The sequence below is a fragment of the Zonotrichia albicollis genome, chromosome Z, assembly GCF_047830755.1.
Source record: "Zonotrichia albicollis isolate bZonAlb1 chromosome Z, bZonAlb1.hap1, whole genome shotgun sequence".
In the NCBI taxonomy this organism is placed as follows: Eukaryota; Metazoa; Chordata; class Aves; order Passeriformes; family Passerellidae; genus Zonotrichia; species Zonotrichia albicollis.
Genome location: NC_133860.1, coordinates 63,092,942 through 63,114,093, shown reverse-complemented (window position 1 = coordinate 63,114,093; position 21,152 = coordinate 63,092,942). Strand labels below are relative to the sequence as shown.

Genomic DNA, 21,152 nt, shown 5'->3' with positions numbered 1-21,152 from the left:
CTCATGGTTTTAGGTCTCATTCCTACATTATTTGTGCCATGGCTGCAGTCACACCTTCAACTCAGGGCCTTCATCACACCTTACGCAATCAATTTTTTGGGGTATCCCTATAGGGAAATTCCTTATCCCTCTCCTGAACACATTCCATTTCCATCCACCCAGATGTTATGTGTAGCTGATGGATCATTACACGTGATTTCACATAACTGCCTATTATTAAAGCAAAGCAGTCAATATTTAAAGAACCACAGGGGGAAACAGTCTACTAAAAATTTCCACAGCAATGAGTGACCATTTGAAAAGGGTGTCCATCATTGATACTGTCCATCCTTCTTCCAAGACACCTTGTATTTCATCTGTATTATGATGGACAGTGATCAGAGCCTTTTATCCATTTTCATGAGTCTGTTTTAACGGTTGTTGTAAATCATCGTGTCATAACAACTGTAACATGTGACAGGACCTGGATAATTAAGGACACAATTCTAACAAAAATACAAGCATGAATTCAAGTGATTAATTTTATTTCTGACAATATTATTTACAAATACATCATCACAAAGGGTTCACACAGAAATACATTCTTTTCCCATATGTCCAAATATAGTGTCAGAAGTTATCATGGATATCCATCAGGACTTTGAGCCATTGGCCAAGCAGAAGGTAGTGGTCGATATCTCAGAGTCCTGAAGGACATTAGAGACAAGTGGTGTCCTCTGAGGTCCATACTGGGACCAGTGTTATCCAATATCTTCATCAGTGATACAGATGAAGGGATTGTGTGCACTCTCACCAAATTTTCAGATCATACCCAGGTGAGTGATGTGGTTGACACACCTGGAAGTCTTCCAGAGGGACCTGGACACACTGGAGAATTGGGCCCATAGGAATCTTGTGAGGTTTAACAATCCCAAGCGCAAGGTTCTCCACCTGGATCAGGACAATTATGGTGAATGAGAGGCTGGACATGGCCCAGCCATGGCACTCCCAGCCCAGAGAGCCAAATGTGTCCTGGGCTGCATCCAGAGCAGCGTGGACAGCAGGGCAGGGAGGGGATTCTGCCCCTCTGCTCTGCTCTGGGGAGAGCCCACCTGGAACCTGCATCCAGCTCTGGGCTCCCAGCACAGGGAGGACATGGAACTGCTGGAGGGAGTCTAGAGAAGGGCCACTAAGATGATGAGAGAGATGGAGCACCTCTCCTATGGGGAAAGGCTGAGAAAATTGGGATGGTTCAGCCTGGAAAAGAGAAAACGGGCTACCAGCACCTGAAGAGAGACTACAAGAAAGATGGAGACTTTGGGCAAGACCATGTAGTGACAGGTCAGGAGTGAATGGCTCTAAGCCAAAGGAGGGGTAGGTTCAGGTTAGGTATTAGGAAGAAGTTCTTTACTATAAAGGTGGTAAGGCACTGGAAGAGGTTGCCCAGAAGCTGTGGATGCCCCATGCCTGAAGTGTTCAAGGCCAGGTTGGATGTGGCTTTGAGCAATTGGTCTAGTGAAAGGCGTTCCTGCCCACTGCAGCGGGGCTGGAACAGTCAATCTTTAATGTCCCTTCCAACCTCATCCATTGGGTGCAAATGCTTAGCACAAGACCATGCAGATGATGTCAGCTCTCCCGTCAATGATCACCTCTATAACCCCATTGCAGAGGGCCATTGCACTTGGCAGGCATGATTTGCCCTTAATGAAGCCACACTGGCTGTCACTAACCGCCTCCCTATTTTCCATATGCCTTAGTATAGTTTCCATGGGGATTTCACCAGGCACAGAGGTGAGACTGACTGACCTGTAGTTCCACAGGTCCTTATTTCACAAGATCACAGAATCACAAAATGGCTAAAGTTGGAAGGAATCTCGGCAGGTCATTTTGATCCAACCTCCCAGCTTAAGCAGGATTATTCTAGACCCCATGGCACAAGATTGCATCCAGATGGTTCTTGAGTATCTTCACAGAAGGAGATCCAATAATCTCTCTGGGCACACTGTTCCTCTTTGTGATCACCCACACAGTAAAGAAGCTCTTCCCATACTGAGGTGCAGCTTTTCTGCTTGCTGTATTGCTTGGCACCACACAGAAGAGCCTATGTCCATCGTCTCGGCACCAACGCATTAGATATTTATAGACATTCCTGAGGCTCCCTTCTCAGTTGCCTCTTCTCAAGGCTGAACAGGCCCATCTCCTTCAGCTCTTCCTGGTGAGAGAGATGTTCCAGTCCCCTCATCATCTTTGTTGCCCTCCGCTGTACGTGCTCCGGGAGCTCCATGTCTCTCTTGTACCGAGAGGATCAGACTGGGACACAGCACTCCAGATGTGCCTCACCAGGCCTGAGGAAAGGGACAGGATTACCTCCCTCTTTTGCTGAAATTCCCATTTTAAAAAGGGAATTTGTTTGAGGAATATAAATTGCTTCTCTGAGAGCGATGCTTTCCTTTGCCTCTTCTGTTGATGTTTCCTGACCAGTCCTGTGTAGAACACACTGTCAGCGTCACTGGATTCAGGATGTTGTTATGGAAAACGGAGAGGTGAACTGGAACGCCTTTTAAAGGCGGGGTTGCTGCTTCAGCCGCTGTGCGCCCGGCGGCGGCTCGGCCACTCAGGGACATGTACCGCATCGCTTCCGAGAGCAGCCTTCCTCCGCCCCGCAGGGGCGGCGGGCGGCTCCCGCCCCTCTGAGGGCGAGGGAAGCGCCGCCCCCGCCGCGCCGAGCGCACGGGGCCATGTCGGCTCCGCGGGCTGCGGCGCGGGAGCGCGGCCCGGGCCCGGGGCCGGAGCCGGAGCCGGCCGGCAGCACGCAGACATCGCACCGGCTGCTGGCCTACAGCGACGCGCTGCTGTCCATCATCGCCACCGTGATGGTGAGCGCCCGGCGGCGGGAGGCGGGGAGGGAGGCAGGGAGGGGGAAGCCTGGGGCAGCCGCGGCCGGTCCCGGCTTTCCGGGTGGCGCCCGTGCCTGCCCGGCCCGCCCGGCTCCGCGCCCGCCCCGCTGTCGCCATGTGTCGGGGCCGTCCCGGAGAGGTGTCGGCTGTGCCGGCCGCGGCGGGCCGGGCCAAGGCCAGGGAGCGGCTGTGACTTCCAGAGCTGCTCCTGGCTACGCGATCCACTGGCCCCTGAGGGTTGTGTGGTTTTAGGGAAGTGCTCAACAAGGAAAAGAACGTCATGTGCTAATAAACATTTTGTTATTTCAGATTTTGCCGGTGGCTCACACAAAAATACATCCTGACCAGGTATCACGTGCCGTTTGTTGTTTCTTGTGTCCTCGCAAGTAGAAGTAACACCCTCGTTTAGCCCGTAACATCCTCGCCATAGATTATAATTAATTACTTTTCTATGAGACCTGAATTGTCCATTTGGCCAAAACATCTTTCAGAAAGGATCTGGTCTTCTTGGTAATAAACCATCACTGAGAGAAACTTACATAGCACAATCTGAATGCTAGTTTTAAAGTCAGGCTCATAATAAATGTAATTTGAATAAACAAAGGTGGAGAAAGAAGACTACAGGAAAGAAATTAATTCTGAGAATACCCAGGAATTTTAGGAAACAATAATTTGAGAAATTTACCGGTTTTTTGTTTTGTTGCTATTTATTTTTCTACTCTTAAATAGACATAAATCTTAGTTTAAGAAGCTCAGATAAGATCTGTATTGCAGCAAATATACTATATGAGTCTGTTTAAGCCACTGTAGTCGTATTTGGAAAATTTGCTGAGATTAAGCCCTCTCCTTACTGCTTTTTAACAATGGTCACATGAAACCTCTTCAATGCTTCTACTACAGAATTCAGTGCTGTGAAAGTAAAAGAGGCATATTGTGTCCAGTCCTCTGAAATGCATTATTATAGTAACAGTGATGAGAGAATGCATAAATGAGTAACAAGGTGAATAGAGCATTGGGAAGCCCTTTTTTACAGATTGATGAGATGTGTTGATACATCAAATGCCATATTTCAGCCTATTTACAAGTTCCTAATAAACTCTTTTCTCTGCAATGTGCTAATGAGTTTGTTGAATGGGAACTGCATTTTTGGGAGGCACTTTTCAAAAATACATTATATTGTTGTACATCTCTTTTTCAGATGTTGGTAATAATTTTGTAACATAACATTTATATTTTGTTTCCTTGGGTGTCACTTTCTGTTTCAGAAATTAGGTGAAAGTGTTCAGCAACTTCTTCTAGCAAAAATTGCCGTTTACTTGATGACCTTTTTAATAGTCACAGTGGCATGGGCAGCTCATGTAAGGTAGGAACATGGTGTTTAAATCTAAAGTTAAAAGCTAGAAAGTGCAGGAAATAACCATGTCTCTGATGTATTTCTGTCTTGCTGCCAGACTTCTGAATTGTCTTTTGTTGAATAATATTAGAAAACCATTGTAAAGAAATGCTACTCTTAGCAGTGAAAAGCTACTCTTACCCCACTGCCATACTCATACAGAGTAAAACAAGCATTATATATCTTTTAGAGTTATTTTCCTTCTTACCTTGAAGGCTAGATGGAATTAGACTTCTAATTCTGCTGAAAAGAACGTGAATTTGTAACTTGCATGCTCCACAACAAAGGAACTGATATAGTACAGCTGGCCTAAAACTCATCTCATCTGTGCTCAGCAGTAGTTGTTGCAAAGTCAGTTGTAATGTTGCAGATTCTGTACTTCACAGAGCTGTGGACACTCCCACCTGCCGTGTCTTGGTGGTTAAAAAGAAATTGGCATGCAGGCGTCATGCTGGAACCACAGCAGTTTTTGTTTGGATTTTGAAATTTACAAATGTCACTATGCAAGTAGATTGGCTGCATTCCAATAAAGGTGTGAGACTGTAATTCAGTATTTGAAGCTGAATCCCCACATCCATTCCTTTAGTCCAGTGCTTTTCTTTGCTTGTATAAGTAAATGCTGAGGTACAGTCTCAGGGTTTTGTGGAGAGTGATGGGTCCTGTTCATTCTAAGTGATAGTTTTGTGAATGAGGAGTCTCATTAACAAAATCTGGGGACATATGCAAGGAAAGCTTTTTCTTTGTGCGCTGTGTCTTCAGGAGAAATTATTCTAAGCCTTAAAATTTTGAAAATACTCTGCCATTCAAATAGAAACCAGGTTCTTAATAATTGCTCCATTATTAAACTTCACTGTATCTCGCTTTTAAGATTTTTCCAACAAATGTTACTCTCACATTTGAGCCTCATGAGTTTTGGTGGTACCTGGAATACTTGTATTAATTCTGTAGAGAAAAAAATTGGGTTCCCCCATACTACCATAAATGTACAATTTATATGTAGTGTTGTAGAATATATTTTGTGAGTTGGCTTGTTCATGATACTTTGCCTTGCCTTGACAGGTTGTTTCAGGTGATAGAACATATAGATGATGTCCTGGCTCTTCTAAATCTGGTGAGTGTTGTCATAGAAGCTGGATGGTTAACAAGCAGACACAGGTCACTTAAGTGTGTCTGTGAATATCCAAAAGTTTCTACATTAAATAGCATAACTTTGCCATATTTCCAGGAAAATACAAAGATCTTTAGTTCTGTGACTGATTGATAAATAACTTGCTTTTAACTTGCAAATGTTTTACTGTAAACCAAAGGAAGCTCTGCAGCAGGTTAGTCTGAAGTTCATCTGGGGGAACTGAGTATTTTGCAGTGTTGTTTCAAACTCTGTTCTCTGAAAGTATGCAATCGCACAGTTATTCTAATTTTGTTAATAAAAGCACTGTTGGAGCTCCATGAGATAAAACTAGAGGAAATTATTTTAGAAGAATAGCCTAAGGCATCTAATTCTTACCTAATGTAGCTTTCAAAGCAATATGTTTCTTTATGCTTTTGTTTGTTGGGTTGGGTTTTTTGATTTTGCTTTTTTAGATGCGCAGTAGTTACGATCAGCTATTAACGTTCTTGACAAATCCGAAACAACTGTTTAGAGAGTGTGGTAAATTTAGCATTTAGAAAGAAGTCTCGTAAAAACCATAGCAAAACTTTTACCTGGGGTATTGGTAACACAGGAAACTGTAGTGTTTTCTACAACAAGCTTGTACAATTTGCCTAGAGAACATGGAAGATGTGTACAAAAGCAGCCATTTGCTGTCAAAACTTAGCAACTTCAGAAATATGGGTATTTTTCATTATGCAGCACAAGCATCTGATCTCCTTGTAAAATACAAAGCTAGCAATGCCCTCATTAAAGATGTGTCCAGAAAATACATACTGTTTCAAAATGCTTATTTTCTGTTTTAGGCTTGTATGATGATCATAACCTTCTTGCCATATACAGTAAGTAATTTTCTAAAATCTGAAATTTGTTTAATTACATTGTTTGTTTCTTCATTTATTTGGAAAGACTTTACCAAAGTATTCAGAAACGCAGGAAAGTGTTGTTATAGTATAAACCCTCAATCCATTGTCATCGTTAACTGTTGCTTCTTTAAAATTCATGAAGCTATTTTATAACTTTCAAATACTTCATGTTCTAGACCTGGCAGAAAATGGGTATTCTAGCAACAAAACTTACAGTTATGGGAAGTCATAGTATCATAGAATAGTTCAGGCTGAGAGGGGCCATTGAAGGTCCTATAGTCCAACCCCTGCAAAGATCAGGAACATCTTCAACTAGATGAAGTTTCTCAAAGCCCCATCCAACCTCACCTTGTACATCTCCAGGGATTGGGCAACTGTGCCAATGTTTTACCACTCTCATGGTAAAAAATTTCCATGATTTCTTTTAAAAAAGCAGCTGTATTGAAGAAGGTCCACGTTATCTGATAAGAATTTTGGTAAGATAAATAAAACTGTGTTTCAAACTCCACCTTATATGGCAGGACATTTTCCTTTTGTAATTTAGACCAAGTTTGTGGTATCACTTCTGATTTGCTCTGCAAGGTTGATTCTGGCAGCTGAGGGTTTATGTTTAAAATCTGCACAATTTTTGGTCATATGACCTTAAAAGAATATTTGCAAATGAATACTATATTAACAGAACAAAACAGTTGATCAAAATGCATCTTGACAGTTGTATGTGTAAGTAGGACAGGCACCTGTTTCCATGTGGGTATGTATGTCTTATATGTAGTCTGCAAAAAATGAGGCTGTGGTCACTAAGACGATGTTTATCAGCAAGAGAACATACTTTTCATTTTGCCTTGAAGCTGGAATTTTTTTTAGAAAGCTGTCCATGTTACCTAACACTACACCCTGCTTTTCTTTTCCTTTTTAAATTTTTTTTTCCTTTTTCATCCTCTAAAGAAGCTGCAAAAATTAATACAACAGGGAGCCATGGAGGTAGACAAAATAAAAGATTCAAAAAGGTATCCTAATATCAAGAATTTTCACAGCTATGATGTCATGTCAACCAAAACCAGTTAAGCTTTATGCTCAGGTACAAGCCAGTCTGGAGGCTCTTTATTATGGAGGCACAGTGCCAGAATGGCTAAGGTTTAGCACTGTCAATGTCAGTCTCTCCAGAGACTGTCACTGTCAATCTCTCCAGATGCCTTTGGTTGGGATGCCTGCATGTATTTGTGGCTAGAAATAACATTTAATGGAATTATGATGAAATGCAAATTATTATGTAGATTTATGAATATTTTCAATATTGAATGAAGAGTGCTTCTGTTTCTCTACTGTTATTCCTGCATTGCTTCTTAATTAAATATATGATCTTGTTGATTTTTTTCCAGTTTTCCTTAATGGCCTCCTTTCCAGGGGTACCTTTTGGCATCTTCCTGTTCAGTGTTTGTGCTGTTGTCATTGGCCTTATACAGGTATTGGAGCTCTCCATTAGCATTTTCACTTTTACATAGACTTTCTTGTGTAGAACTGAAATTAAGCTTCTTAGTGAGTGGCATAAATTGCTAAATATGTTATTTGTATAGCATTCTTTTTCAAAGTTATGCCCATTATGATAATACAGTACCTGTATGTAAGACAAAAGTTCCCTGTCCTGTGAAGCTGTTTTTTGCAACTAAATCAGCTGATCTCAGTGTTCACAGAATTCCTTTCCCACTCTTTGCATAAATGCCTTCGGGAAAGAACAGTTGAGTTTTCGATGCAGCAGTGGGTGACGGAACACAGGTTTTCAGTCTGAAGTCCAGCAGCATTCTTCCTCCTGGTGCAGAGCTTTGTTGCTTTCAGTTCCTCGTTACAGAGGTCTTCATTCCCCTTCATCAAGGATCAAAGGAGGAGACTAAAATCTTCACTTAAATCTTTGAGTGTGTTGTCAAATCTCAGAGTTTCTAGGACCAACTTTCCATATGGGAGTGAAGAATAAGCTTGGAAGTGTTTCAAAATGTGTTGATTTATAGTTCTATGTCTTACGTTTGAAATCCTTCATATATTTATATGTAATAAGTTCAGTAATGCTCTTTTCCTTGCAGGCTGTGATAGTAGCATATGGATTCTATCACCCACACTTACTGAATCAACAGATACAGGAATCTGAAAATCAGAATTTCTATAAACGTCATATCCTAAAGATTATCCTGAGAGGACCAATTTTATGCTTTTTAGCAGCCATCTTTTCTTTTTTCTTTATTCCTTTGGTAAGTTGTCTCGGTTGACAGAAAACTTTGATGCAGCAGTTTGTATTAGCTGTCTTTAGGACTGTGTATGAAAAGAGTGATGTCTGTGTTAATTATGCACACTTTCTCCATTGCTAGTTCTAGTATAATAAGGCCTTGATCTTGGCCTTATTATGGAGCGATGCAAGGGCCTGGGAGCCCCATCCCTCTGGGATGCGGAGAGCCCAAATGCCCAGGCAGCTCGCAGCTGTGGCTTCCCTTAGGAATCCCGGTGATTGTCAGCTCTTTAGCGATTATCAGCTTTCTTAGGATCTCAGCTCTGTGCTTGCTTGCTAGGGTGCCCTTGGCTGAGGCTTGAAGCAGATGTGAGAGAGGAGAAGGAGAAGTCCTGGTGTTCCACAGCAATGGTTTATTGGGGAGTCTGGGAAGGGTCCAGTGACAGCTCTTCTTCTGTCTAATGGGCTAAAACAGCCCCTTTTCATAGCATAAAGGGGGATCCAAACATGTCCAATAGTGGGGGTTAGGGAAAAGTGACCCATGGGGTTACAGAGATAAGCTTTGGGGTGGAGGGTCAGAGACAGGAACTTATTTTGCTGTCTCATCATGACTCAGCGGTTCCTACTGTTAAGCCTCAATCCTCCATGGAGCTTTCCCAACCTCTATGGAATCTGCTACATTCCAGGGTGTTGTTTTTTGCATTGAATATATTTAATCACATATATCAAGCTGTAACTTGATCCATGAGTTTGTATGGTGTAGAAAGAATATTCTGCTAAATTATTACTTGCTGTGCCTGCTTTTTTGTTTGTTTTTAGCAGATCTTCCAAACTCTATGTTAATATCTTGCGCATCAGAAGTAGTTGAGGAAATTTATGTGAAGTGAACACCACATTGCACAAACTGAAGAAAAGTGAATGCAATTGCTGCACTAACTTAGAGTGTAAGAGCAAACAGAGAAGGGAGACCAGTTAGGCCACCTGCCTCTCAAGGACTGCTTTTACATAGCCTTTTTCTCTTCCATCTTTAGTTGATGTCAGTGAATTGCTCCTACTTGTATTAATACAGCTTTAACTCTTTTCTGGAACCCCTACTGAAATCTAGTTTTTGAATGCATGCTGAGCTTCCATTCCTCTTGTTCTTTAGGAAAAGATGGATTTTGAGAAAGATTCCACAGGAATTGGCAGTATTTAAATAATCCCCAAGTTTGTGAGAAATCAGGTTGCTCTTGATGAAAGGGGCAGTTATAAGTCCAAATATGAAAAGGCCTAGTTTTGTCTGAAAATATGCTTTCCTCTTCTTCCTCACTCCGTTCAAAACTACCAAACCATAGTTTGGTTTTTGTTTTTAATATTAACAATGGTGAAATTACTCTCCAAGTTGCTGCTATGCTTAGACCTGTGCAAAACCTCTGAACCAATGTGTTTTTGTGACACAAACAGTAGAATCTTAAAGTATCATGAATTGGAAGAACCCATAAAGGATTATGTGGGATAATTCTTCAACTTCCAAAGTAGTTATTCCTGCACTTTTTGTCAGCAGAATTATTTCCCTCCTTGTTTTAGTTTGCTTCATTACTGGTACTAAATTAGCTAGGAAAAAGCAGTATTTGGTTCCACATACATTATTCAGGAAGTGAATGAGCATTTCAGCTGAGCCTTTTTCTTTTTGAAAGTCAAGATTTCTTTTTCTCAGTGTTATTAGTTCTAAGATTGAGAGTTATAGTTTCATTCTAAATCTGGAAAGTAATTTATATTTTTGACAACTATATTTAAGCTGTTCATTTTCTTCTTCAACAGTCTTATGTACTTCTTGGACTTGTAATCATTTTTCCGCATCTCAGTCGATTAATTACATGGTGTAAAAACAAAATTCTTGGTAAGTAACAAAATTCCTAGGCATATGTTCAGATTAGGTTGTCAACATGTTATGCAGACAGCCTAGAATGAAGGAATGAAGTAATTTCAGTTCTGCTTTCATTTTCAGTCTGGGAACATAGTGATTTTAGGGTTTATTGATTCTTCTAAATGGTGAATACCCTAAACCCTTCTTCTAATAGTAGGGTTTATTGATTCTTCTAATAGCTTCTAAACAGTGTCTCCCTTGCTCCCTAATTTCCCCTCATTCCCATGTGATGAGATTTGTGTAAGGCACAACACATTGTAAGATCATTTTTCCAGTGCAAAACCTTTCTTTTTTTCCTGATAGTGCTAGTGCATGCGGACACACGTATGAATGACAGTGGCAGGCCATCTATCCCTTTTCCCTCCTCAAGAGGGAGCATGGAGATGGAAGAACATAAGGAAGAAAGCTCTGTGCCTTTACCACTTCCTTCCCCACAATGCTGAATAGTCACACATTTTCAAACAGGCAAGAACTGCACCTGTAAATCAAACTTTCTCACAATAGTTAACTGTTCAGGGTATTACTAATTACTCATTAATCTAACTGCTATAATGTAAAGATGTGCCTTCACACATGTCTCAAGTTAACCTAAACTTATGATTCCTTCCCTCATGTGCTTTCTGCCCTCCTTGTGTCAGGAGTAACAACTCCACAACCATGGCAACCTGAGCTGCCCTTAAACCCTGCTGAGAAAGAGGTTGGCATTGCTAAAATAAAAGGAGCAGGGGATATCATGCAACCTACTTAGCTGAAAGGTGCAGTGTCCCTCTGAGAGAGACCACAAAACCACTGAAGAGATAATGTCTTTGTTACTGACACTCCCAAGCTGGGGCAGAAGAATAACACCTTTGTACTTCTACTGTTGCTGTTCAGACTAGTACAAGTCTGTCTGTTTCCAGTGCAAGTGTGAGCATACTCTTCAGTCCCCATGTGGCAGCCATAACAGGCAGAAATGTTCTAAAATGATGAAGCCAGACTCAGAGCCTAGAATAAACACATACAAATATTGTCCATGCTTATTGTGATGGGGCCAGTGTGGTTTGCAGTCAGGTCACATATCCACCTCACCCTATCAGATGGCTGAAATACTGCTTTACTGAATTTCTTGTGAATGCACCTGCTTTGCATTCCTGTGGAACCTTAACCTTTTATGTATATACCTGAAGCAGTGTATTTTCGCTAGCTAGGCACTTCTGAGTTCACTCTTTAGAGATGTGTTCAACATTTCCTATAAAAACTGCACCTTTTGACAAAAGGCTTGAATTATTTTAAGTGTGTTCAATACCCTTGTTCAGCCCCCATGGTTTTTTTCAAGACAGGTTTTTACTACCATGTAGTCTAAGTTCTCCAAGCTGTCATAGCGGCCCTAGAGCTATTAGGCCTTCCTGAAGTACAGCATCTGATTTGTTCAATTACAGCTTTGAGTCATTATTAATGGCTTGCCATACAGTTTAAAGGAAAGAGCTTTTTTTTTTTTTTTTTGTTGTTCCTGAAGCACTTGCCTTGAAAGAAACATAAATTTCAGGGAGAGGCACATATGCCAAAAAAAGTAGAGTGACTGACATCCTTTTGTCAGTAGAGTGACTGACATCCTTTTATCTAAAGAAAAGTTTAGGCAGATAGGAAAAAAAGGTGGTCACAGTAGGTTGTTGAACTACCTTATTTTATACTTCTTTTCATGATTAAGCCTCTGGATTTGTTTCCAGGTCGGAGAGGTGAAGAGGAGGAACCTCATAGCTTAGAAACCTTCACTTTTTACCTCAGTGAGCCTCTGAGTAAGGAACGAGTAGAAGCATTCAGTGATGGAGTCTATGCCATTGTAGCAACCCTGCTCATTTTGGATATATGGTAAGGCTTTGTGCTGGTTCTTACACTTTGTCTTGTAAAATATATAAACTTCTGTTCGTGTGTAACATTTGAGGAAATAAAATTAATCAAACATTGTGTTTAACTTCCAAAATCTGCAGTGGTTACTTTAAAGTATGATTTTCTGGAACGACACAGAGCACAAACCAAAGATACTTTTAACATCCACATTTCAGTAATGATGATTTGTGTGCATAATACATGTTGGGATGTAGAGTCTTGAAGAACAAAGCTTCCTTTTTTTGCTTAGTTATGTTTTCAGATGAAAGCTTTTTGTGAATAAAAGCTGTTTAGTCTCTGTATAGACTTTAATAACCCGAAGGAATGCCAACCTGCATTCAGATTTCCTTATATATATTATTTGAAACACTGTTTCTAAATTACTAGAGAAGAACGGGGTGGATTCCTGTTGTTCACTACTTTCTCAAAGTAAAGTAGCATAATTCAGTCTTCCTCCAGATGTGTTTTTATAACAGGAATATGCAAAGTAAATTAATTTTTCTCTCCACAGTGAAGACAATGTTCCTGACCCCAGAGAAGTTGAGGAGAAATTCCATGGCAGTCTTCTTGAAGCTTTAAGTGAATATGGGCCAAACTACCTTGCTTACTTTGGCTCATTTGTTACAATTGGTCTCCTGTGGTTTGTCCATCACTCTCTTTTCCTTTATGTAACAAAAGCTACCCGGTTAATGGGACTGCTCAACATACTTTCATTGGCTTTCATTGGTGGGCTTCCGCTAGCTTACCAGCTGACCAGTGAATTTGCAGAAAAGTCTCATAATGAAATAGAAGCCATTCAGGTCAGCTGTGTGATCACTTTCTTTGCCAGCATATTTCAGTTTGCAATATGGACTACAGCCCTTCTCAATGAAGAGGAAACTTTGCATGCCTTTGCTAGATATGGTGGCAAGGAGCATGCCTTCATGTTTGCTAAGCTGGCTCTTTACCCTTGCGTAAGCTTGGGGGCCTTCTTTCTAACTTGCTTGTTAAGTGAATTTAGCACTGCAATTTTCCATCTTATGCAGATTGTAATCCCGTTTGCTTTTCTTGCCTTGCGCATTTTTGTTAGAATTTCTTTAACTGCCATAAAGTCTGTGATGTCTCTCTCCAGACGGAAGGTGGTATTGTTAGAAGAGGAGGAGGCATGTTTGTCTCCAAACGAAACACTGTCCTAAATTTCTGCACAGTGCATGTGAAGTTAAGAGATCAGCTTCAGCTCCTCTGACTCGCATTATATTCGTGTGTGGATTATATTGATGTAAACCAAAGCCTGTATTGACCACAACTGGGGCATATTTATGTTTAAGCTGGCCGTGCTCAAGACCCTGTCACCAAAATCTGCTATTGAAAATATTGGATAAAGAGGGGATGCAAAGAAAAGCATGTTCCCCTTCTTTTAGTATTGCCCTATAGAAAAAAATGCTGCTTGACATGTAACTGCAGCAATGATCAATTAAGAAGTGCGCAGATACCCAGGAAAATGGCAGCCAAACACAGAAGTTGGTTGAGTTTCTATGTAAGAGAATATGAGGCATGGAAAACACAGAGACATCTGGATTTCTGGATGGTACATCATAGGAGAACATGTGTGCATACAAGTTACTGATTTTTTTTTATTATTTTTTTCAATGTTAAAATTTTTAATGGTTTTTTTCAATGGTCTGTCCTGCGTAGTCACAAACAGGGGATAGCAGTTGGAAATCTAACTGTTTGAGTGGCTCTGTGTGAGTTTAGATGGGAGTTGCAATTGTGATAGCAGTCTTCCAAACCATCTGAACACAAGTTCTTTGGCCATATCTTTTCTTTTTTTAAAAGTGTGTAAACAATGAGGAATGATCTGGCTTTGCATCCAAGTTTCAACTAGCTTTGATATTTTCTGAGGGAAAAGAGCTCTGTGATTAGATGTAAGTTTTTTTCTGTTCTGCAGAAGCTTCTTGTCTGAAGTGTTTTAATTTCTCAGGCTTTTTGTGTCTGTTTTTTGTCTGGCAATGGAACATTCTTCTGTTACTCAGAAGGCATGGTGTCATATTCAAGGAGAGTATGAGACTGCAATGTGTGAGAATTCCACATCAGGTAAAGGAGTTAAGCTTTCTCCTGAGTTGTGGACAAGTAAGGGGTCCCACAGATTTCTGAGTCTCAGGAAGACAGCAGAAGAAACTAACCCCTAGAAGTTCCTGTCCATGATAATGTTGAATTTTTTTTTTTTTACACTTACATGGAGCTGGATAAGTATTGTGCTTTTCAAATCATCTAAACTCTGGCTGCCTTAGAAGCGATTACATTTCCTTCTGGCAGAGTGATTAATTTGTATCTTGAATTATCTTAGTGCCTAACAACTTTAATGCCATAATTAAAGGCATTTGGGGAATTTTGTTGTTCATCATGAAAAAAAAGGTGGCAAAATATGCTTGAAGAAATTACAGGTAAAAAACAAATATCTCGTTTCAGTTGAGATCAGTCTTGAAAGCACTTGTGCTTTTGTTTTGAAGCACCTTGATGCCGAATATGTCATTGTGAATATTACATACTTCTCATGAAGAGTATGTTCAGCTATTCAAGGGGATTTATACCTAGTCGTGGTTAAATTACTTCCATTGTGTTGTGTATAGCAGTTTTTCTGATACTTAATATAAGCACTTTTGGTTCTGTATGGTTTTGTTTCTAATGTGCAGCAGACACATAGTAGTGAATATGTGTATTTGTAATAAATTGCAATCAGTGAAGAAACAAAACTTCAAGCCATTTATTTCTTCGCTGTAGGTGAACTTTAAGGCCAATGTCTGTAATTAAAATTAAGTTAGGTGGGTTTTTCCTACAAGGTCACCAAGGTCCCTTCCAACCTCAGCAGTTTTGTGACTTTTTTTTACAAAATACCAAAATGTTTTTAATGTGATGTAAAGAAATGTTGATTCTACTTTTCGTAGCTGAAGAGAATGAAACCCAAAAACTAGCCAAGGAGTTTCATTCAGTGTCTATAAGACGCTTTGTATAAAGCCATGTATAAATATTACAGGGCACTGTACTCGCTCAATAATGCTTTTTTGTGTGTGTGTGTGTATGCATCATTTTGGTTGGTTTGGTTTTTCTGGGTTGGTTTGTTTCTGATTTTTTTGTTTACCCCACTTACAAATAAGTAATTTGTTCTGCAGTTCTGCAGAAAGAACAGTTTTATTTTTGCTTGCAGTCAAAATAGCATTATTCAACCCAAATTTGGTAATATGTCAGAACCTAAACCTAAGGACAAACATGATATGAGGCTTTATATAAAGAGAGGTCATTTAGCATCATTTCAGGTTCTTTAGAAACAAACTTCATCAATTTGAATTCTGTCATTCTCAAGTAGGAGATCATTCCCAAATATAACTGTAACTAGTTGTTCTTGATAGAATTGCTAATGACCACAGGGTTTTGTATCTCTGAAAATTAAACTGAAATGCAGTAATTACAATACCATAACCACAGAACCGATGTCATTGTGAGGGGCCTCTGAAGACCATCTAGTCCAACCCTCCAGTTTGAAGCAGGGTTGGCCACATGGGTTGGTTGCAGAGGTCTTTGTCCAGTCGGACTGAGCATCTCCACAGAGACACCACAACCATTTAATGACAGAATCATTAAGGTTGTAAAGAGACCTTAAGATCATCCAGTCCAGCTGTTCACCCAGCAGTGCCACTGTAACCCCGAGACCACTAGACCACATCACCTGCACCCGATCCTCATGCCTCTTGCACACCTCCAGGGATGGTGACTGCACCACCTCCCTGGCCAATCTGCACCAATACCTGACTACCCTGACAATGAAAAAATATTTCGAGTATATGTTTTCAAAGTGCTCAACGGGTTAAAATGTACAATTACCCCTATGAGTTAAAAAAATAATTAAAAATTTAAAAAAATAAAAGAGTGGTTATCTTTTGTTCCATTTAAAAGGAATTTCCTGCCGTTCAGTCTATGTGCATTTGTCATTGAAAAACATGGATGAGATCCCCTCGATCCTTCTCACAGGCCGCATCGCCGCAGCTCCCTCAGCCCCTCCTTGTAGGGGCGACGCTCGGAAAGCAGAGGGCGGCGCCACATTTGGCTTCCCGGTCACGGCTGTTCCCACCCCTTCCTCCCGCCGCGCTCAGTTCCGGCCGCCGCCGCAGCCGCCGCCAGGATGATCCCGCCGGTGCAGGTGTCCCCGCTCATCAAGGTGAGAGCGCTGTGGGGGATTGCCGGGGCTGTGCCGGGGGCGCGGGGAGGGCAGCCCGGGCCGGCGGGCCGGGGCGCGGGGCTGCGGGGGCCGGCCGTGCCTGTGGGCTGAGCGAAGGGCGCGTCCTTGTCTCTGTTCCCGCAGTTCACCCGGTACTCGGCGCTGCTCGTGGGGATGATCTACGGCAAGAAGCGATACGGTGAGTGCGGCGTCCCGGGCGGCCGCTGCCCGCCCCCCGCGCCCGCCCCGCAAGGGCACCTTCAAATGTCCCGGCCGCCATTTCCCTCCCTCGGCCCGGGCGCGGCCGTGCCGGGCGGCCCTGCTGGTGTGAAGGCACAGATCCCTATGAAATGTGCTTTTCTGCCAGCAAAACTGGCTTCTGCTCCTTTTTGATCGAGCCCGCAAGAGCGGAGCTTTCCGCCGGGGGTTCGGGAAGTTGTGTTTTAAAGGGCTTGTGTTGATGGCAGACTACCTGAAGCCGATTGCTGAAGAAGAGAGGAGAGTAGAGGCGGAGGAGAAAAAGAAACGTGAAGAACTGGAGCGAATTGCAAAGGAGCTTGCAGAAGGTAGTTCCTCGGTTTAGTATATTCATCCCACACTGTGTTGCAGGCGCTAGGTTGCAGGACTGGTGTTCCACCGCAGTGCTCTTAAGAGAAACTGGGGCCTGCAGCTAATCTCTGGAGGCGAGGGTTAGGGCCGTGTGAGGAGTAAATAGTACTGCTGTCTCATTATGCCTGCATTTTGAAAAGCTTGTCAGAGCAGAACGTAACACTTTTGCTAAATGGCTGAATCTCCACCAAAAAAACAGACTGCGAAAAGATGGTCATTATTCTGTGAGGAAAACTGAATCTATATATCAGCTGTGCTGGCTTGTCTCTTTTTCATCTGGATGTGCAAGCCCTTTGCTCCATGAAGTGTAGGAACCTCACAAATACGACTAAATATAAGGCATAGGCAATGGTACCTAATTGCAACTTGAGACTTTTAAGTGGCATCACACGTGTATTGCTAGAGGTCAGCTTGGTCTTTTTGTATTTTGCAGTGTTAGAGCTGCTTTTGTTGTATCTCATGCAGAGGGTGTGCTGGAGGGCATCATTCGCAGCTAATACTGCTGCTTTTGTTCTCATTCCCTTCCACCGTAGTATTCCAGCTGCAGTATTCTGCTGCAGCATTGTTTCCCTTGTCTTTAGGATTATTTCTTCTGTTCCCTGTATGGGTCTAACAGAGGATTTCTTCCCCTCTCCCATACAGAGGAATGTACTCTCTAGCTTTGTTTCACCTAGGAATTTTAGGTAGACTTAAAACTAAGAAGAATTTTAAAAAAATTGATTAACAACTCAAGCTGTTCTTGGTGCAGATACACGCTCTGTAACTCTTCCCATGCAAAAGAACATTTGCATTGTTCTAAACAAAATTATTGTTGAACAAAACACTATATTTAACTACACATACAGAAATTAAAATATGTTTTGTCTATGACTTACTGGAGAGAAAGCTTTTTGCCTTCTTAGATACATCATCTCTATTGGTCATGGACTAAAAGAAAAAAACGGATCTTTAAGATGTTCTCTAGTTAGATTAAACTTTCTGTATTTTTGGAGGTGGAGGCTGTGCTGTAATGTTGCCAGGCCACTTAGTAAGGAAATGTTCATTATTATTATTGCTTTAGAATGTTTAATCTGTTTAAAAGTGGCACATAAGTGACAGGTCTGTTGTTCCCAACAATGGGTTTGATCTGTTTTTTTTCAGAAAAAAAAAGTTGTTAAACTCTCTTTGTGTGCAATGCAGTTGCTCAAGATTGTTCCTTAAAATGAACATACCTGCAGTGGTAGCTTTTTCTGAGCTCATTTGACTTGTTAGTTCAGAAAACCGTCTTTCACCGCTGAGTAAACTTAAAAGTTTGCCATCATCCCAGAGCTGTTAATTACAATTCTGTTGAATAAACAGAAGTGGGAATCATAAATACTGGCCAGAAGGAAATTACATAAGGATAGGCTTTATGTTTGTTTTTTTTTAATGCTTTGCATGTTTTTGTTCTGCGAGGCTAAGAGCTTTAACCATCTTTGTGTTTTCTTCCCTTTTAGCAAGTGAAGATTCCATACTGAAGTAAACAACAGATTTCATCTGAATTTTGCACATGGAAGGACATGGCTAGGCTCTGAGCTGTCCAATGGTTTTTGAACTCTGTGTGATACTCTATCAATAAAATACTTACTACACTTCAGTTGGTATTTTTTGAGTGAATTGCCCAGAACAACAGCAAAAATAGGGATAGAATGTGACGGGAAGGAACTGTCACAATGTAGGTATTGTTGCAACTGAAATACTCCATTGTATTCCCCCGGCATTAGCCGGTTGCTACCCCCATTATCCACAGGTAATGATTGTGATCAGAAAATACATAAAATTTTATATATATGGGCAGGTGGGGGAGACTGGCAAGGCACTGACTGCCTGAATCTGTTACTTAAATGGTTTGACTGGGGAGTTTCGTAGAGTCATAGAATGTCAAGGGTTGGAAGGGACCTTCAGCATCATCTAGTCCCAACCTTACTGCCATGGGCAGAGACACCTCTCACTACATCAAGTTGCTCAAGACCTTATCCAGCCTGGCTTTGAACAGTGCCAGCCGTGAGCACTCACAGCCCAGAAAGGCAATGGGAAAGAAAGGCAGCCCAGAAAGGCAAGCACCCACAGCTCCCTGAGCAACCTGTTCCAGTATCTTGCCACCCTCCCAGAAAATGATTTCTTCCCAGTATTTGATATAAATTTCCCTTCTTTTGGTTTGTACCCGTTACACCTTGTCCTTTCACTACAGTTGCTGATGAAGAGTCCCTCTCCATCTTCCCTGCAGGACCCTTCAGATACTGCAGGATTGCCAGTAGGTTCCCACACAGCCTTCTCTTTTCCAGGCTGAATAGCCCCAGCTCTCTCAGCTTGTCTGGGGGAGGTGCTCCAGCCCTCTTACCAATGTTGTGGCTTCCTCTGCACTTGATCCAACAGTTTCATGTTTATTGCTAGGGGCACCAGAGCTGTTCTCAGTACTCCAGGTGGGTCTCACCAGAGCAGAGGGGCAGAATCCCCTCCCTGGCCCTGCTGCCCACACTGCTCTGGATGCAGCCCAGGGTCCCTTTGCCTTCCTGGGCTGTGAGTGCTCATGGTGCTCCTCACCGCTTGGTTTTGGTGCCAAACATTCAGAGGGTGCCCTTGATCCCACTGTACATGCTGCTGACAAAAGTGTTGAAGAGTATTGGCCCCAGTACTGACCCCAGAGGGATATCACCTGCCACCGGTCTGCATGGACAATGAGCAGTGAATCACAATTCTGCATTTATGTCATCTTTTTTTTGGTTTTGTTATCACAGGGCTCAATTATTGCTCAATTCTTTCATGTGGCACTCAGGTTTGATTCTGGCTTGTCAAGCTATGTTGTGACCTGAGGAATTGGTGCTGACTCATTAGTCAGATATTCTAAACAGTACAGATGGACACATGTTCCTCAAAACTAAGTTACAGACAAGTTGTAATGTATCTCTTTCATAAGGAGTGACCTGCTACACATCTTAATTATGCAAGAGAGGTCTGCCACGCTTTCCACACGCTTTCCATGAACTGGCTTTGGGCAAGAAAGCTGTCCTTGTAATTCCTCTTAGATGGGGAAGAATTCTGAGGTGGAGTGGGAAAGATACCGTGTATCTCTTTACAGCCATTCCAGAGGGACTAAATTAGTTCTCTGCCACCCCATTCTGGCTAGACAATAGATGACTGTCTAGGTTCAAGCAGAAAAAAAAAAAAAAGGCCAAGAAAGGGAAAGAAGCAATGAAGATAAGTCTTTCCTTTCAAAGAGTTTGAGGGGGAAGACTTTTCATGTTTATTCTGTATTCTGGAAAACACTACATCCACATGTTCTGCTGGAACTACATTTGTGTGACTCCTGAGTACTCTGCTGCTTTGTGAAAGGGAATTGAATGGTTTCCTACTGAATCTAATGAATGTTTTTTCTACTCCTATAGTTTTGTGGAAGGAGTAGAGGAAGAGGTACAGAGAAAAAAGATCTTCCTCTTGCAAGTTTTATGATAGAGGATGGAAACAACTCAGCCTAGACTGAGTGAATCTAAAATCTTGGATCTAGTACTCTCTGAGCTTTCCTTGTACAGGATCTGGATATGCTGGTGGGACAAAGCCCCTTTACAGAGCACCAAGACATGCAGTCCATCTGCCTGAAAGGTGGAGCTGGGATCCATACCCTCCCTGTGGTGTTCAATACCATCTCTTTGTTTGAAGAACTGATTGAATGTTGGGTTGTCCCTGTTCCTCCTGCCTGGGAGAAGAGGAGCACTTCCCAGCTTAGTTCAAGTCAGGCTGTAGCCAGCTCAGAAAAGACAACAGCAAGCATTTCTCTCAGATATACAGGAGGTGGCTGAAGGCATTTTCCAATCTCCCTGTCAGTTTTTCCCTCCCTTTCCGCCAGAGCTGCGACCTTCGCAGCTCTGACAGCCACAGAGGCCTTGTATGTGCCCCCACCTCTCTTTGATGGCTTATGTTGCCTTCTAATGGCACAACTGCTGTTTGGCCCTGCTCTGGCAGCTGCATAGTTCTGCCAGTTGGGTTTTATCAGAAAGGTATACCCTCAGGCATATGTGTCAACACTCCCATGTTGTCCTGGGGGTGACTTTATAATGCTTGTATCC

The 21,152-nt window shown here is 42.0% G+C and overlaps 2 protein-coding genes across 2 annotated transcripts; both read left to right on the top strand.

Annotated features, from left to right (window-relative positions):
• The first annotated feature begins 2,528 nt into the window (after positions 1-2,528).
• TMEM175 (transmembrane protein 175) lies at positions 2,529-15,001 on the top strand. Its single transcript, XM_005486265.4, has 10 exons — positions 2,529-2,855; positions 3,186-3,224; positions 4,142-4,239; positions 5,329-5,380; positions 6,223-6,258; positions 7,662-7,745; positions 8,358-8,522; positions 10,298-10,376; positions 12,110-12,251; positions 12,781-15,001. The coding sequence occupies exons 1-10, from the start codon at positions 2,718-2,720 to the stop codon at positions 13,442-13,444; spliced, it is 1,497 nt and encodes a 498-aa protein (XP_005486322.1). The 5' UTR covers positions 2,529-2,717; the 3' UTR covers positions 13,445-15,001.
• A 1,302-nt stretch (positions 15,002-16,303) lies between these two features.
• On the top strand, positions 16,304-18,685 carry ATP5ME (ATP synthase membrane subunit e). The gene is made up of 4 exons (XM_005486264.4): positions 16,304-16,461; positions 16,606-16,660; positions 16,929-17,027; positions 18,546-18,685. The coding sequence occupies exons 1-4, from the start codon at positions 16,426-16,428 to the stop codon at positions 18,569-18,571; spliced, it is 216 nt and encodes a 71-aa protein (XP_005486321.1). The 5' UTR covers positions 16,304-16,425; the 3' UTR covers positions 18,572-18,685.
• The last annotated feature ends 2,467 nt before the right edge of the window (positions 18,686-21,152 follow it).